The sequence below is a fragment of the Diabrotica virgifera genome, chromosome 5 (assembly GCF_917563875.1).
Source record: "Diabrotica virgifera virgifera chromosome 5, PGI_DIABVI_V3a".
In the NCBI taxonomy this organism is placed as follows: domain Eukaryota; kingdom Metazoa; phylum Arthropoda; class Insecta; order Coleoptera; family Chrysomelidae; genus Diabrotica; species Diabrotica virgifera.
Genome location: NC_065447.1, coordinates 258179367 through 258199218, shown reverse-complemented (window position 1 = coordinate 258199218; position 19852 = coordinate 258179367). Strand labels below are relative to the sequence as shown.

The 19852-nt window shown below is 31.7% G+C and overlaps 2 protein-coding genes across 4 annotated transcripts in view; one reads left to right on the top strand and one right to left on the bottom strand.

Annotated features, from left to right (window-relative positions):
- Window positions 1-19852, bottom strand: part of LOC114324849 (aquaporin AQPAe.a) — a 119972-nt gene that overhangs the window by 26993 nt on the left and 73127 nt on the right. The window contains exon 1 of one of the 3 annotated variants that reach the window (XM_028272729.2): window positions 7982-8304. The exons of the other annotated variants lie outside the window; for them this stretch is intronic. Within the exon in view, the coding sequence (XP_028128530.1) occupies window positions 7982-8033 (52 nt within the window). The 5' untranslated portion in view covers window positions 8034-8304. Of the gene's footprint in view, window positions 1-7981; window positions 8305-19852 lie in introns of those variants that run through there. 3 annotated transcript variants of the gene reach the window in all.
- The window catches only part of LOC114324831 (protein O-mannosyl-transferase TMTC1-like), a 176401-nt gene continuing 176215 nt past the window's right edge, over window positions 19667-19852 (top strand). Inside the window, exon 1 of the mRNA XM_050651160.1 lies at window positions 19667-19804. The gene's annotated coding sequence lies outside the window, so the exon portion shown is untranslated. The remainder of the gene's footprint in view (window positions 19805-19852) is intronic.

The following is a 19852-nucleotide window of genomic DNA, read 5'->3' as shown; positions in this document are numbered from 1 at the left end:
CATACGACTGACACAATTTTATATTTGGTTGCATTTTAGTTTTTAGACTATGCAAAGCATTTTATGAAGAATAATTTTTTTCCGTAAAATTAATAATAAAAAATTTCCCATATGGTTCCAAGTTACGCACACAATGACTTAATTATTTTCTTTTTTTTTTCAAAATAAATTGTAAATTGTGGATTTTATTAGAGGAAACCCGATTATAACTATTTATTATTATGATACTTACCATTTTCACAATTAATTTAATTTCCACACAACTTAAAATAACAACAAATAAAAAAGATTGTCCAATATTTTTTACAAAAAAACAAAATTTTAAAATCAGTACAGAACAATCCCAACGGATATTGCAATAATAGTCGTAGGCGATTATTAACACCAATTTAAAATAAAATTTTAAACCTTTCACTGCAGGAAACCACCCGTTCACCAGTAACAGTAAATAATGTTTGTGCCTAACAAACGCATAGACGAGAAGAGAAAAGATACTCAAGTCAAATACATAATCATAATTCATAGAGTACTTGTTTACTTGAGGGTAATTATCATAAATTCGAGTAAAAGATTCACTTTATACGAGTAAAACTGCTTGATCCAGGAAGTTGTGTTTTTGTTGGAGTAAAGCTGCTAAGTTGCGTTTTATGGGTGTTAATTTATATTTTTACTCGTCAAGGCGTCAAGGAGTGTGATTTGATGTTTATTTCACTATTTTGAGTGTCGCTTTAGTTTACAACATAAAATCGATTGGATGGTATGCCGAGCGTAATTCAATATATTTCAAAGAAAAAAATTAGGAAGGAACAACAAAATGTAATATATCTTTGACGGAGTAAGTTCAACATTTCAGGGCGGGAATAATTATTTTTTCAGTAATAACACAATATTTTATTTTTGAGATTTCTCTAGCTGTTCATGAAATAATTAAAACTGTATATAAAAAACGATTATCTCATTTCAAACAAATATTTCTTATTTACCAAACCTTCGATTTGGCGCCCCTTTGGGGTTACGCCCGCGTGCGCCGCAAGCGTTGCACGCCCGGTTACGGGGGCCCTGCATCTGGTAGGTAAAATAATGTAAATATCAACCAAACCCATATCCATTATTTTACAGGTAGGTACCTACGATGTCAACAACCCCAAAAATCACAGCTCAAACTAAATAAACAAGGGGTTATTAGGTTAAATTTCGACAGTCACAAGCAAGTTCAGCGAGTTCTTCTAGGCTACGTTGCCATGTCATTCAAATTTATGAAAATAAAAATTCACTTATATGAAGAACAATGTAATTTCTTTCTTGGAAACGGTTAACTTAAGAAAAATTGTTATAGGACTTTTTTGTTCTACATTGTGTATATCCATACCTTAAAGGAACGCACTATTTTCGGGGACACCCTGTATATCTATCCATGCCAATCTATCCCTTTTGAGGTTTTCTATGCTGCTTGTAGTTCTCCTTGAACTGCATTTTATCATTTTCTGTGTCCACCTGTTATAATCATATCTGACTATGTGATCTGCCCGGTGCTATTTAATTTTTGTGTTTTTTTTCATGATATCCTTAATCTCCTGCTTTCTATGTCTTTTCTCGGTTGGTTAATTTTGAATTATTTCTCGTCTCTATATCTTTTACTTTTAAATCTTGCTGCTGGCGTTTATTTTTTCTACACACTTTTGGTGCCGTTTTTCTTTTGATGTTGTACTCTTCGTTGCTACTTCTTTTTCCTAGCTGTAAATAGAACTCATTGGCTTGGGCACTTGCTTCAAATGAGCAATGAAAAAAGCAGAAAAAATTCACCGAATATATGTATACCTGCAGAAAATAGATTACGAGACTGCCCTAGGAAACGTTGACTAGAGAATGTGATTGGCTAGAGAGCTGCCACCCACCTGCCTCTTGGCAGGTGGTTGAACATTTTATTTAAGCGAAAAACAATGTGTATTTTTCAAATTAACATGTTTTTCTGTTTTCTGACAGTAGTAAAGTGTATTTTGAATTAAATAAATTACGCATATTCTTCTTTTTGTGTAAATTAATTTAATAAAAAAAATAATTTTTTAATAAATATAATAAATTGCATTAAGATGTCACAAGAAAATAGCTTTAGAACAGTATTAATGGACCATGTATAGGTCTACTGATTCCATCGTTTTATATGCGCAAATGTAAAAATAATTGTTTCCTATTTCGAATTTAATTTTTTCTTTGACAGACTATAATAATAGGTATACGTTTTAATTTTTCCTTTTTGTTTTGTGCGCCGCAGTTCTGACGTATTGTGTCTACCTATTTCAATTTTTTTGTCAGAGGTGACCTATAGTACAAAGATAATTATAATTATTTAAACCAGTTCTAGATACGACACAAAAATATATACAAAATCACTTTCAAAAATACATAGCCGAACTTCCTGCAAAGATATTTTTACCATATTTATTTTTATATTATCTGACTAATACAAGTATTTCAATTTTGGCAAGCACTAATTATTATATTGGCAATGGCATTTTTAAATGTTTTAAAGCAGAAAACATTTAAAAATAAAATAAAATATATCGAATTTATTGTGTGAAACTTGTCTGTTTATGGTTTAAGGTTCATGAATTTTGGACCTTGTTGAGAGGGGGGGATTCCCCTATTTTGCCCCCCGTAGATTCGCCACTGTCATAGATTATAGAGATTATGTAAAATATAGTTAAAATTATGAAGTCCTTAATGTCCTTTTTGCATTTAAATTACATAATTTACCAAAATAGTATTCTTGCAGTTACGTAATAATCTAGAAATTAAAGATGATATTGGCATGTTTTGAGTATAGTTTAGACATTTTATAAAAAAAAACAATATTTGAATATCCATTAAATAAATGATATTTTATATCGAAAAAAATAAAATCTGGCCATAGAGAGCATAAAGATGAACTCCAAATGGACAAGTTATACAGTAAATTTTTTTAAGACAGCTAACATAAAAATCATCGAGTCAAGAGAAAAACACAATAGACGACTTAATGGAGAGAAAATTAAAGATAATACAAGAACTAAATACCCTCACGATATGATATCCACAGCAGTTAACGGCAGAAATTATATGGGGAGAAACCTTGTACCCTGTAAATGTACCCCTGCCATTTATTGGATCTTCATACAGGGGAGTTCGTTAAGAGGGGTCCGAAAAAAAATCGGTCCTTAGAAAAACTCGAAATCGTCAAATTAAGATAAGGTAAGTTAACTACATGCAGATTAGTGCATATTTTCAAAAATCTGACGGTTTGAGAAAGGCGTAAAGGTGAAATAGAGTCACAAAATTTCACAAGAAAAAGCGAATACATATTTCGAGAAATAAACGTCAGATCGAAAAACTAAAATATCAATCTTTTGATTTTGATCAATATTTTCCAAAAAATCTATCGAATAATACCAAACACGACCCCCCACGGAGAGGGGCGGGGGTGAATTTAAAATTTTAAATAGGAACCCCGGATATTTTTGAAAAATGACACCAAACACGATCCCCCACCCCACCGAGGTTGGGTGGGGGGGTTACTGTAAATTCTTAAATAGGAGCTCCCACTTTTTATTACAGATTCCTTACGTAAAAATCAGTTACTTTTATTTGAGATATTTTTTCGAATTATGGATAGATGGCGCTATAATCGGAAAAAACCATTGTTGGAAATGGAAAATTAAATTAATTAAAAAATGGAAAGTCCCCACTAAAATGGAAAACTTTACTTAACTTTTTTTGGTTTTAAGATCTCATCTTCACAACTCAATAGGTCCCGATAACGCTCGAGTAACTGCAAATTTCGCATACTTTCCTCCCCTACTATAAGTGCTAAGATAGAAAACAAATTACTACACGCTGGATTGAAGAAAATTCTTTATGTGCTTAATATTGATCATAAATCCTTTTCCATTTCACACAACATATGTAACTTTAGCATGGCATTATCAGGACAAATACATAAATAAGTCATTGAAAAACGGTTTTAACTCTAAGTAAACAATTAATAATAGTCTTAAAGGCTACAAATATTGTCTTAAATACAAAATAATTTATTGTTTGACATTTTGCATTAATTACAATCACTCGTGTTCTATGACATCATTCTAGTAAATAAAAAGTCATGTATATATCATTATTACTAAATTATAATGTAAATGTAGGACAATTATGTATGCATATATTTAAATCATATTTTTTGTATTTGTTTCGTGGATTTATTTATAGATACCACACATATGGTTAGTATATATTCATCAGCAGTTAAATGCTACTATAATTCTACACAAAAAATGGAAGACCTCCCACATAATCGCTCTTCCCAAGTTTGCTTCTTTTCATAACAATATGTTCATATTGTTATACTATTTCGACACTATTATGACTATTTTCTTAATAAAATGGACCTGGTAAATCCAGAACCAATCCAAGAGAAGCTGGAAGGCCTGATAATTAAAAAAATCAAGGATATTGGCTTCAGAGCATCCTGAAGCATTTTTTCAGGATACTCTGAAATTCTGTGAGGTGTGAAATATTCTAGGAGAGGTCTAAACTATAGCATTTTTATAACTTTTATCCAGATAGGCCCATAGAAATTAGCTGGAAGGCCTGATAATTAAAGAAGTCAAGGATATTGGCTTCAGTGTATCCTGAAGCATTTCAGGATAGAAATTAGTGACCCAAGTTTAAACACCAAAAAATTCATTGAAAAGATTATACAAATGCGAAGAAAGCAAAACGGAGATTTAAAATAACTATGATATACCTACACAAAGAAGTAAGCGCAGAAGAAACAGTAAATAAATACATAAGAAAGAGAAAACAAAACAAACCATTGAGAAAAATAAAAGTATGAAAGTATCTGAAAAAGCGAACAGAGGAGAAAAAGGAAATTATTAAACTGAAAGACAAACATGGAAACGAAACAGAAACAGAAAAAGATTACTTGAAATACCAAAATAATTTTATGAAGAATTATTCAGAAGCCGTCCACAACAACCGGACAATAATCATCACAAACCAAAACGATTAAAGAAATAAATGTAGGTTCTGAGGAAATGCCGCATGTAAGAATAGAAGACGTAGACGTAATAACTGCTTTGAAATAAATCGCCTAAATAAACATCAAGTTGTGATAAAGCCAGTCAAAATGTTTTGAAAATAGTAGAATATCAAATATATGGAATAATGCAGTTACCATAATTACCCACAAAAAAGAGGATATAGCAACTATCGACAATTATATGTCAATATTCTCTTTTTTCCGATCTTTACAAACTAATCACTATAATCATATTCAACCTCGTCTTTTTTAGCTGAGATGTATTTTTTAAAGAATTAAAAGAAAACCCTAGAAAACACATGTTTGTAGAAATAACCCCAAATCCAACGATCTTAAATTTGCACAACCCAAACCAAGCTAATTCCTAGAAACCATCCCTTTCAGACAACAAGCCGGTAAACCCACCTAACTCTGCAATCCCTAATTGTTTATTTTACCATACTAAAATAAAATCACACACAGTAATTATGTTTACTGATAGAAGCAAAATACCTCTAACCTTATCAACCCCTACAAACCACCCCCTTAAATCCAGAAACAGGAAAACACACCTAACCTTTTATTTTAGGATAGAAAAAATTAAAAGCTCTACATAACCTTAAAAATGTCCAAAAGCCGCCATTTTTACACTTTTAGGTTAGGATATCTGAGAAATCAACGCACCAAAAATCTTTAGAAAAGTATACCTACTCTGTTTTCTGTGTCACAAGTTTATCAGCCTAGGTTATCGAAAGCGTTGAATAGTATTGAACATAACAGTGGAAGAGCACCTAAAAGCTACCGTTTTTTTCCCACTTTGGAATAATAAATTGAAAATAGGCTGCAGGAAAACAATTTAGATGTACTTTAACACCTGAGCCAATTGTTGGGACACATGAAGTAGTGGAAGAAAGCATCAAGTTTGTTTCAAAATACTACTCTTTGGATGAGGAGTTACTTTTCTGCGAAATGAAAATTTTTCATAACATGAGAGAAATGAGAAACAAAACAGTTGAAGAAAAATCGTCAGTTTTTGTGGAAATGCTCTAAAAAATGTCTTGACCATGACGTTTGAAATATTCAGGCTATTTTCATGTCTGAGAAGATTAAAAACCTACACCAGAAACGCTAGCGGTCAGGAAAAAATGTCTGCATTGAGGCTTTTAGCCATTGAAAGGAAAATTCCAGTCGATGTTGAAAGTGTCATTGATGTATTTAATATCCGGAAAAGGAGACTTCATTGTGAATAAAAGCCTATTAAAGATTTGAATTATTATATTGAATTTATAAGATTTAGACCTGTATCCAGTAGAAGCCTAGGTTGATACACAAGGTTGTGGCAGATATTGTAAAAAATCTAAAATCAGGATGTGTACAGCCAGTGTGTATAGTTATAAAAAAATAGTGTATAAATTGCGTTAAACTCTATTTTGCATCAAAATTTACAAAATTTTCCCCCCAAACCCTCTGGCAGGTTTTGCCACCCCAATGAAATTCGTAAAATGACGCCTATGCCGGAGAGAGATGGCCACAGAAAGTTTGAACATGGACGCCATCTAAAATAAATAAAAAAAGGAAGGCCAAAACACTTCTAGAAAAGGGATTTTGATAAAGCAATAGCAACTAGAGACCCAAAAATGTTGGGATACCTATATAACGCTTTTCTTTGAAAAATGTGGACTAAAAATGGATATAAAAAGACGAAATACATGATAATAACTACAAATTAAATATATAAACAAACATTTACATTTATGTACCGACAGAATGGGTTGATAAATACAAATACCTAGGAAACTGGATTTCACACAATAATGATCAAACAACAGAACTAAGGGCCGGGATACAAATTGCCGGAAATTGACTTGACAGCTGAACATTGAAGCAAGAAAACATTAATAAGCTACATTCATTTGAAATGTGGTTTTAAAGAAGGATGCTTAAAATATAATGGACACAGAAGAAAACCAACACAAAAGTATGCGAGAAATGGGCATAGAATGCGAAATAATAAACATAATAAAAATAAGAAATTTACAATATTTGGGACACGTAATGAGGGGACAAAGATTTGAAATGCTAAGACTGATAATACAGAGAAAGATAAGAGGAGGAAGGATGATAGGAGAAAGGACAGTACCATGGTTGACGAATGTAATCGATTGGTTTAAATGCAGTTCTAAAGAACTCCTCAGAGCAGCGGTAGATAGAGTAAAGATAGTGATGACTGATGAACGATGATATCCAACCTATGATTGGGAGACGGTACTTAAAGAAAAAGAAGATGAAGATGCTGGAAGCTAGGATATGCGAAGCGGCGCAGACGTAAAATAAATCGTATACATGTTACGTCGTGGTAGAAATAAGAACTAAATGGTAACCACATAATATATACAGAAAGGATCAAAATTGAATAACTATACAAATACATAATTAAAAACATAAATAGAAAACATATTTATTACAGTTGATGTAAAGATGAAGAAATGTTATTCCGACACTGTCAACAAATAGCCAAACCCTTAAATGGCAAGGATCATTTAGAGTCGAGGAGCAACAATAAGACCAAAATTTCAACGAAAAATACTGCAAAAATTAAAGATACAAGAGTATAAAGCTTAATTGGGGATTTTACATTTAAGACCATTAACCTGGAATCATGTCAAGCATTAACATTAACTTTTGCATATTATTAACTACATAAACATGATAAAAATAAGTAAATACGAACATCCTTGCCCAATTTTCACACATTTAACAGGGAAAGAGATAAAAACATATATATAATAGAAAATATAACATGGTTTAAGGAGATAAGAGTACATAATTCGTGACAGTTTAGAACGAATAAGGTAAGTTATTCATATTTACAAAAAAAAAACATATATTGTCTTTACCCTGGACGAAACTATTAAAAAAAATACTTGCCTGGTAGTTCGTGCCTCCGAGTTGGCACAATCATAGGAGTTCTGTTACTCATTTTTGCAGAAACTAAACCACAACTGCTTCGACCGATCGAAAGTGAATGTTTAAATCGACACTATAATTCTATAATCCACCGGTACAGAAACTTGTAACATTAAAATAATAAAGGCTAGAGATGACATCAATCAGGTATGTATCATTTCATTAATATCGGCAATGATTGTTTTCTGAAGTGGTCGATATGATGTTTGTTATTAACGACGCGCTGCTAATAATTTTCTACTACTTTTTGAAGGAAATACGGTATTTTGATGAAGGTCGATGTATAAACATTATATGCATATATATGTTTGATATCTCAGTAGGTACGATTGTTTCTTAAAATTAGGACAGGTATCTTATCTTTGCTATTGTATGTAAATTAGACAAGAGAATTTAATTAATTACGTACAGTAATTGATTTTTTTTAATTATTCTTTTGAAAGGTAGGATTAAAATATTGTAGTATGTAATTTAATATTTAATATAACAGATTGTATTTGCATGTGTTTACAGAGGAAAACAAAGGACTATTTCCAGCTCCCCCTTGGTCGTCCTGAATTACGCTCCTCTCTTTCCACTCCAGAGCTGGCCTCGGTATTCTGTTTCTCTGGTATACTACTTACTTGATCGTATATGTATACAGGGTGAGGCAAATAAAGGGCCTATTAGAAATATCTCGAGAACTAAAGGCAACAGAATCATGAAAATTAGAATAAAGGGGTTTTGAAGAATGATCTATTAAATGAAAATATTTTCATCTCTTCTAATTCCGGTTATACCGGAAGTTGCTTATAACTTCGTTTTATTAAATGGGACACCCTGTATATTTTTACATTTTTGGATTCTCTTCGATGTCTTCTTTCTTAAAATATGAGGTTTTGTAATATAATACAGGGTATTTTAAAAGATAATTACGTTTTTTTTATTAAATTCGTAGCAAAATTAACACCCTGTAGAATTGTAGTAGTTTGACATCCAAAACTCTACTTACGTTCAAATGATTTTTAATATACTCTACTATTGTTAAGAATCATTAGTATAGCTAAATTTTTAATTTTAGTATACAGGGTTGGTCGAAACTCGGAATGAGTATTTTCTGAGTTTTCTTAAATGGAACACCCTGTATTTTAGTATTGTAATGAAATGATATTTTATGGTACTTTTTTATTTCTTAAGCATTCCCTATACCTAACTGCTTTAATTTGTGCTTAATTGTTAATCACACCAACAATCTTAACTAAGTAGGTATTTCGATAGCTAAACCATTATTGGTAATTTTAAGGACCAGTCTGGACTAGTATGTATTTATTTCTGAAAAATTAGTCTCTCAGAAATGATTTAAAATTCCAGGGCTATTTGAAAGACGCAAAAGAGACGCATGATTTATCAGATAAATGTTTTAAGCTGTGTGATGCTTTAACTTTTGATGAGTCAAAAGATCTAAATTATGCTGATCTAAAAGATGAACTCAAAGTACTTTCCACGATTGTGAAGCCCAAGAGTATACCTCTAGAGAACCTGAAAATGATTAGAGAGTATGATTTTGAGTTCGCACCCAACGTTAGTGTAGCTTTGAGGATTTTATTAACCCTAGAAGTGACAGTGGCCTCTGGGGAGAAAAGCTTTTTCTCTCTCTCTCACTAATAAAAAATGACTTAAGATCAACTATGTCACAGGAACGTTTGAGTGCCCTAGCGACAATCTCTATTGAACATGAAATAGCTGAGTCCTTGGATCTTGGAGAATTATTAAAAGACTGTTCCCGTGCCAAAGATATGTAGAAGGCTACTTACTTAAAAATGTAAGAGTGTAATTATGGATATGGATAGTGAGTTTTTGGATATTAAAACATGTTAATATATAGTAATGTATTAAAATCTCATGAAAATTTTGCAAATATGTGTTTTTAAGCGTGTATTGTTCAATTAAAGTAGAAAATGGCATATTAAATAATTTAGCACAAAGCACACATCAATAAAAATAAAATCTTGATGATCGCTGAAGTGACGTGGTGAGTCATGGGTCTACTAAGGAGGGGGGCGGAGGTCGCCGATCTTGCCCAGGGCGGCAAAATCCCTAGGGCCGGGCCTGTTTAACAGGAAGAAGGAGAATTCACATCGACGTCGGACAAGAAAGAAGAATTGGACACTTGACAGACTGGAAATGCCCACCTGCCTCACCCTGCGGCAAACATCAAAGGATTTCTCTTTTACTCATAATCGAGAAAATTTTCCCATTCTCAACCGGCATATGGTCCATTAAACAGACGAAAAGGAGAAGACTAAGAAGTAACAGACGATAGACAAGAAAGAAGAAAAGGCAATTATGAGAAAGAAGAACAATTCACCCAGTCGTTAGATAAGAAAAAAGTAGAATTAACACTGGACAGGCGGGAAACGCCCGCTTGTCACCCTGCTCACATCTGCCACATTTGTGACTTTGATTATTTAAAAAAAACCTTTATCTACTCTATGTCATATTATGTATAAGCTTTTGGTTTGTGAAAACAGTCATTATAGATAGCAGTGCGTGAAGGATTTAAATTGTGCGTGAAGTAACAATGTATTTTAACTGGGACTTACTTTTTCGCACTGTATTTAACTTTCGCGTTGTCATGGTGACAATCCTTAACTTTCGCGTTGTCATGGGGATGACAATATGAGCAATGAATTACAACAAAAGTTTTGACAGTTTTGTGGTTTGAAAGTAGTTAGAATTTTTAAATGTCAAAGTTCTAAAAATTGTAGAATAGAAATGAATTCCAGTGACGAAGAGTTACAGCTTTTTTTATTTGTTTATCGTAGATAAAATATTGTATGAAACACTGGCGGATCCAGGGGGGTGTCACGGGGTCATGACCCCCCCATAATTGTAAACCCACGTATCCTAGGGTTGGTAAGACTAAGTGACCTTGCATAAAAGGAAGGTAATTAAATCACCCTCAAGACCCATGACCCCCCCCAAACAACATTTCTGGATCCGCCACTGGTATGAAACTGTGCGTGAAGTACTTTTTGCGAACTTACGCGATTTATAGCACTCGCTCCGTTGTCGCTCGTGCTCTAAAAATCTCGTGCGTTCTCAAAAAGCATACTTCACGAACTGTTTCATAAATAACTATTTCTTAATTTTTAATTGTTTTTAATTATTAATTTAGTGTTCAGTTAATCCCTATTAGCGACCTGTATCATTACTTTATACTCTGGGCTAATTAGCAAAATACAAGGAAAAGTTATTTACCAGCAATTTTATTGCTGGAATCGAATCTTATTATTGTATGTATTAATAATATAGGTACGCAAAGTCCGCAGATAGTGTGCTACTTTTTTTATAAACAAAATGGCGCCCGAAAATCGTGTTTTTTCAATTTTTGCTCTATAACTCCAAAAATTTTAACTTTACACCAAAAACACTCAAATAAAATTTCACCGCAATTAAATTCTGCATAGAGACCTGTTTTTCCCGATTCACTTCGACAAAAACTTTCCCCGGAAAAAGCGGGTTTTTCCAACAAAATCTTTAATTTTCAACTAAAATTTTAGATAAGTAATTGTTAATCAATAATTAAATAACTTGGTAATGTAAAAGCCCTTTTTGTATAGATTATAATTCCAGAAGCCGATGAAAATTGAATTAACAGTTTAGCAATAATTGAATTGGTAATTAAAAATTTACGGTCGCTATAATAACGACAATAATTATGATGCATAAGAATAACTATGATTTTTTCATAAAAAGATACTATACATATCTAATGTACTTTACAGAATTGAAATTGGACTATCTAAGCGGCCTCAGGAATATTTTAAAATTATAAACAATTTTTTGGCTTATAAACAACTAGAATATCTCGGGAAATATTAAACTAAATTAAATAGTGAAAACGGTATTCGAAACACAGCGGCAGGATGCTTCTTTTAAAAGAAACAACGTTTAATTACAACGAGTGGTTCCTGCGATACAACCAGTGAAATTTGACCGGAATTTACGGCAAAGATATAAACAATACGATCATAATTTTTAAACCATCACCTGTTTATTTTTGTCCTCTTTCTCCACACCAATTTTCATATTTTTAAAGTACTCATAACATATATTATTATAATAAAAACTATCGATAATACGTGTGAAAATTGCCAAAAATAGCAAAATTCCAATCAAAAATTAGGTTGGAGAAAATGTAACCCTCAAAGTTCAAAATCGGTATACGTTAAAAAAATGCATTTTCTCGGCTTCCCATGGAACAATTTCCTTCATTCTTTTTTTGTTCCCTAATAACTCGAGTAGAGCCATCGAACTAACTCATTATTAAATGTCAAACTTGCTTTTGTTTTGTTATAATAGATTAATTTATTTATAAGAACAGAAAACTACATATTTTTTCCAGTTGTAGGCTTTTTTTAGATAAACTTACTACAAGTGTACCTTTTAAAGTTAAAAACATAAATATTCTCATTTGAAAGCTGTATAATTGTTTAAACAATTTTTATTTAAACAAATTAAAATTTTGTGTTATAATAAATAAATTAATTTATTATAACAAAACAAAAACAAGTCTGACATTTAATAATGCGTTAATTCGATGGCTCTACTCGAGTTACTTGGGAACAAAAAAAGAATGAAGCAAATTGCTCCATGGGAAGCCGAGAAAATGCATTTTTTTAACGTATACCGATTTTGAACTTTGAAGGTTACATTTTCTCCAACCTAATTTTTGTTTGGAATTTTGCTATTTTTGGCAATTTTCACACGTATTATCGATAGTTTTTATTATAATAATATATGTTATGAGTATTTTAAGGATATGAAAATTGGTGTGGTGAAAGAGGACAAAAATAAAAAGGTGATGGTTTGAAAATTATGATCCTATTGTTTATATCTTTGCCGTAAATTCCAGTTAACTTTGACCGGTTTTATCTCAGGATCTCAGGATCATAATTAAATGTTTTTTCTTTCAAAAGAAGCATCCTGCCACTCTTTTTTGAATACCGTTTTTACAATTTAATTTAGTTTAATATTTCCCGAGATATTCTATTTGTTTATAAGGCAAAAAATTCTTTATAATTTTAAAATATTCCTGAGGCCGCTTAAATAGTCCAATTTCAATTCTGTAAAGTACATTAGATAGGTATAGTATCTTTTTATGAAAAAATCATAGTTATTCTTATGCATCATAATTATTGTCGTTATTATAGCGACCGTAAATTTCTAATTAACAATTCAATTGTTGCTAAACTTTTCATTCAATTTCCATTGGCTTCTGGAATTATAATCTATACAAAAAGGGATTTTACATTACCAAGTTATTTAATTATTGATTAACAATTACTTATCTAAAAGTTTAGTTTAAAATTAAAGATTTTGTTGGAAAAACCCGCTTTTTCCGGGAAAAGTTTTCGTCGAAGTAAATCGGAAAAAACACGTCTCTATGCAGAATTTAATTGCGGTGAATTTTTATTTAAGTGTTTTTGGTGTAAAATTAAAATATTTGGAGTTATAGAGCAAAAATTGAAAAAAACACGATTTTCGGGCGCCATTTTATTTATAAAAAAAGTAGCACACTATCTGCGGACTTTGCATACCTATATTATTAATATATACAATCATAAGATTTGATTCCTGCAATAAAATTGCTGGTAAATAACTTTTCCCAAAAATGGCCTATTTATATATTCTCCGATAATCAGCCCAGACTATTACTATATTTCTAGTATTAGTAAGAACATTACTAAGAAATATTTCTTACAAAGAAAACATAGGTATTTACATGAAATAAAAGGTGTAAAACGTGGAAATCTACCGATTCATGCAATTCATTGAATAGAACACACACTTTTAATTGAAGCATAAATTATAAAATTTATAATAGTATTGAAATTCCCATATTTTTATGGTAAATCTCTTCTGACAACTATTAACTGGCCTGTTTATAGTTATTAAGTAGCCAATTGCTCTGAAATCAATCTGATCAATTTCAAAGAATATGTTTTTCTTCATAATTAATTCTTTGGCGGTGACTGTTCGATTAGATGCCTCAGGCTGCGTTGTGGGCACGATCAGGTTCACGGTTGTTTACGCATCATGGACCAATTATAGTGCTGATGGAATTATCGTGACATAATGGAACAAAACAGATCATAAAAATGTATTACACCTGTAAGAACTTATAAGAAGATGTGACTATTATTTTAGGATGTGCATAGTGTTTAAGATAAAATATTTTTCTTCTAGTGCCGACTCCACTAATGAAGGTTGTCTATAATCATTGCAATTCATCTCTATATTCTGCTTTTCTTAAAAGCGTCTGTGGGTTTAACTTGGTTCAGTCGCGTATGTTTTTCACTCAGGATATTATTTGTCGTCTATCTACCGTAACCTGTTTTTACTTCGACTTTACCCTTCATATTCAGCTGCAAAAATTCATACTTATCATTTCTAAGCATCTGCTCAAAATATGCTGTTTTTTTTTTCTTTTAATGGTGGTCAAAATTTCTCTCTCTCTCTCTCTCTCTCTCTCTCTCTCTCTCTCTCTCTCTCTCTCTCTCTCTCTCTCTCTCTCTCTCTCTCTCTCTCTCTCTTTTCATTACAACACCATTTCATGTAGTCTTAGATAGATCGGTCCATGTTATTTTCAAATTTCTCCTAAGAAGACACATCTCAAAAGCTTCCAACTTTCTCATCTAGGCCAAATTAACAGGCTAAGCTTCGGCATCATAAAGAAGAATAGAGTGGATATAACATTTTACCATCTGATATCGGATTTACTGATTGATTATCTACTCAGAAATTTCCTCTTCTTGAAAAAGGCTGCTCTAAGATAAAATAAAAACATAAAATAGTAAATACATATGTCTATTTCCAAGACTATCTATCTTTCAGCATAATCTTCTTTAATATTACGTCTCATCCAGCAGTAAAACTTGCCATTATAGAACTTAAGGTAGGTAAAGCAGCAGGCCTAGATGACATCAGAAATAAAATTGTTAAAAATACGAGCAGTTTTTTGAAAAAATTTAAACTATAAAATCTATCAAATCAATTTTTTACGAATATGTTAGGCCAGATCCCAAAGCTATGGCGAAATTTAAAGTCGTATCTGTATTAAAACCAGGAAAGTATCCAAAGGATCCAAAAAGCTACCACCTTATCTCTCTCCAGTGTTCAAAATTCAATTTGTACAAAAGATTGATATTGAATAGAATCAATCCACACATAGAACCTTATTTATAGAGGAACGGCTTTATGGGAAGAAGGTCATCTACTTCCAAATACTTAATCTTATCCAGTAGAAAAAACTCTACGAATAAGAATATTAAGAACATATTATTATGTGTTTAGTATCTTGCAAGGCGTGGAAGCATGAACACTCAAACAGAACAATATAAAAATCATTGAAAGTTACGAAATCTGGTGATATCGACGAATATTAAGAATAAGTTGGGTTGATCGAGTCACAAATGAAGAAGTAGTACAGTGAATTTCCAAAAAGGCCTAAAGAAGCAAATTAGAAATCTAAAAGATCAACAAGACGATTACAAAGATGAAGTAGGAAAGCTGCGGGAAGCAAACGAAATAGATATAAAACAAATAGGTAAATTAGAAAAGAAAATTAACACAACGAAAAAATAGAGAAATTAGAGAGAGAGAGAGAGAGAGAAAGAGAGAGAGAGAGAAAGAGAGAGAGAAAGAGAGAGAGAGAAAGAGAGAGAGAGATGTAGAAGAAGCAAGCAAAATAGGAGAAAAAAAATAGTGGAACTTAACGGCGTAAAAATCAAAATTAAAGAAGAGAAAAATTAAATTAAATTAAAAAACAAAAAGAACGAACGAATCTATACAAATGATCATATTTCAAAAGAAGAAAGTATTATCCAGAAAGAAATTAGAAGCAAGGCTATGACAGAGAGACATAAATGTCAACATATATTTTTTTTATTAACCCCACATTTATTACAATCTATCTATACAATCTAAACCTAAATGTTTAGGTAGATAACAGACAATAAGTAATAGGACTGACAATAATTAGGAATGACACGTAGGGAGGCATCCAGTGATGCACCCCTTTTTTTTAAACTTAGCCTACAACACTGACTATTTCTGACATAAACTTATACACACTAATTTAGTACCTATTGTTCACTTAACTCTAACTCTTTTAACTCTTAACGGAACTTTTCGTTTTAACCTACGAACAGTACGCGGTTTATTCACTAAATTTTTTGCTAACACGTTTGGATGCACTTTAAGTTTCTCTGTATGTTTTTTCGCGCACTTTTTGATGTCGTCTTTGACGTATGGTAGTCCGGCGTCCCGATGGATGGCTTCATTGGTTATGAACCATGGAACTCCTAGTATTGATCTCAATATTTTGGACTGAAATCTTTGTATGATTTCAATGTTGGAATGTGCGGCGGTTCCCCATAATTATATCCCATAAGTTCAGTGCCGGTTTAACCTAACTTCGGGCCCTGGGCGCTGAATATTTAGGGGCCCCTTAATTGCTATTCGTTGTCAGATTTTTTTACAAGAAAACACATTCATGTATTTATACTCGCAAAATCCATAAAGAATTTTTAGCAAACAAGAAGAATACCAAACGTAAAAAATATTCCAAAAATTACATTTAAAAATGTATAAAAAAACAGAAAGTTAGACAAAACAACACATGACAAACAAAAAATATATTCTAAAAAATACATCAATGACAACAATTAGATCACTTTTTTGCTTGACTAGGCATTAGCAATCTGTCAGATAATACTATCACAATTCAGTTGCTCCAGGTCTTCATTTTCTATAATACAATCAATACATAGTGATATGCGTCTAGATTTTCTTGACCCAAATTTGGCGTTAAATATATTTTTATTCTTTTTAAAGCCGAAAAAGACAGCTCAACTGATACATTAGAAGTTGGTATCGTGAAATATACTTGCAGTAAAGGTAAAATATTGGGAAATGTTGCCTTTACAATCTTTACATCCTGGATGGGATGACACCAAATTTTATAAATGTTTGTTCAACTTTTGACATAATGTTATGGAATGGGTAATTTCGTTATACAAGTTCTCTTTGGTTTCATCAACATATTTTTTATATTTCACATATAAAGTATTAATTGACGTCTTGATTGCTTCTTTATCTAGCGTAGAAAATCATATAACAGCTGATGTAACATCTTTGTAGCATATATCCTCGTCTTCGCAAAAAAATATTTTTGGCTTCTAGTTCAATTTCGCTTGACATATTTCTTACGTCTCCAACAAATCCCAAAATAGATGTCATTATTTCTACTCCAATTGACACGTTTAAGTCCACAGTTTCTTCACGTTCACGTATTGCTTTTGCATTAACTCATTCCAAAGTTTTTGTCCAAATCAGTGTCAATAGAACTGTCTCAAAGATTTTATTCAGCAGTGTCTTGGCTTCATTTTTAATTGTTAATTTTTCGTCTCTGTTATTGCTTATCTGGAAAAACTACTGTATGATGGACTACTGTAACTAAAGCATTTACAGCGTCAAAAGTTTCTACAAGCTTTGATTTCATTACTTTCAAGAATTCATTGCAAATTTGGTGAGACAGATAGCTAACTGAACCTTTTTATTTATTCGCATTCCGTTGTAAATGCTCAGCTAAGAAGTAGTCAAATTTAGCCTAGTTGGCAACTTAAGTAATTTCCTTTATGATGACTCATTAAATCCTCATTGCATCAACGGAAAGCTAGTCCTTGAGAAGCAAGTCATTTAGTAGTGACAACAACTCTTCTTAGGACGTTTATCCAATAGTCAGCTTCGCATTTTACTTGCTCTTTCAAGGCAGCTTCTATAACTCCAATTAATATTAATGATAATCTTGTCATTTATGTAACAATAGAGTTCAGATGAAATTTACTTTCTTCGTGAGATTTGAGCAAAATATTGAAATGTTTCCAGTGGGTCCATCCAAATTCAGTTAAACTATTTTTTCAAATGAAAATAATTTGCAAGGGCAGGTAACAAAACAGCTTTAACACTTGCGTCGTATATTAGCCAATCTCTCTTTTCTTTGCCTCCATTGGGTTTTCCTCTATAAAAGTTGCTTTTATTTAATCTTGTATAATAAGCTTTTTCTCCATCTTCAAACATTTTTTTACAATGTTCTAAGGAATCACTTTTTTGTTCAAAAGTTCACAGTTTGTATAAAGACATCAGTCTTAAAATCAGACCATTTCGAAATCGTAGGTATTTCGTCGTCTTTTTTTTCTGTTTTGGAAAAAACGTAGATTATTTAGAGGACTTTACCTTTTTATTAGTAAAAGGAACGGGACTTACGGGCCCCTCCGGGGCTCACCCCTCACTGGTTTTAGGATGGATTTGTAGATTAATATTTTATTTTCAGTTGATAGTTTTGATTTTTTGCCCAACAGCCAATATATGGTTCTTAACTTATGACCCAGTTGTTTTCGCTTAGTAAATGTCAACATATAAGAAACTAATTATAGACGAAGAAATGTAGACATGGAATAACAGCAAACAACAATAAAAAAATGTAAAAACCAAAAAACTAGCAACACAACTAAAACAGGTTAAAATAACTTAAGCAAGGAAACTAAAATTAGAGGGCAAGACAAAAAAATTATTAAGAAGACAAAGTAAAAATATCAAATTGTTAAAATCCTAGCCATAGACGATTTATTTGCTAAAATAATGTAGTATTGGTAATCTATCTTTACTCGTATGATGATGATGATAATGTTACAAACATCTGCTATTATAAGATCACATCTTATTTTTCTTCTATTAGTCTTATTTGACTCAGGAATATTTTTATATTTACCGATAACCTTGCCAATATTGTACTGAACGTATGTCTTAGCTTCCAACAACTTCCTGATGTCCGTTCCAACAAAGGTTGCAACTAATGATCAAAAACATATGTACCAAAATAAATATTGTTTACATCTTTTTATGTTAATGTTCTCTTACTTTGTGGTAATAACGAGAGTGGAATATTAATATCTATTACGTTATAATATAAAATTGCAGTTATATCTATTATGAGATCGAAGATTACAAGTGTGTATACAGGGTGTCCAAGAAGTATTCTTCACAAAAGCAAGTTTCAAATTTGGTATCTTTTATAAATTATCATTTTTTGTAAAATATTTCGTTAGAGTAAACGTGAGATACATAACTTAAAAATGCATTTATTTGAATTTTTTTATTTGGTCTTTACCAAAAAATATATTTCTATTAATTGGGAGGAACACCATTAAGCCCCCAAAAAACCATGTTTATCGGGGTTTTTAAGGATTTTTGCTATTTTCTGCTCGGTTAGCAGTCAGATTTTTGGAAATCGATACAACGTGAATTAATTCTTGTTTTACGTTTTTTGTATTTACAAAATAAGACTCAATTAACTCAAACATCATTTTTTGTTTTAATTTTGTTTTTTTTTTTTTCGGTGAGTTACAATCAATTTAGAAATTTCAAAAAGTTCACACACATAGTTGAGGCCTTTACCAAACTTGTAGTATTTTACCCGTAGGTTGATGGTGAATAACCAAAAAATGGAAACTTTTTTCGAAAATATCGTATAACTTTTTCTGGAGATGCATAATTTGTGTTTTTTGTGTGTTTAATAAAATAATGCATTTCTGATTTTTTTCAGATTTTCCCGTAACGTCTGTGCGCCATCTTCAGCAATCCAAAAAATTGATTTTTAGATGTTTTTGGGGTTTCCCCATTACATATATTTCAAACTAGATCAAAGCAAGGCGTTGTATAGGCTATATACAATTTGAGGTAACTGAGTCCTTTAGAATACTCAAAAATTGGGCAAAAACCCGTTTA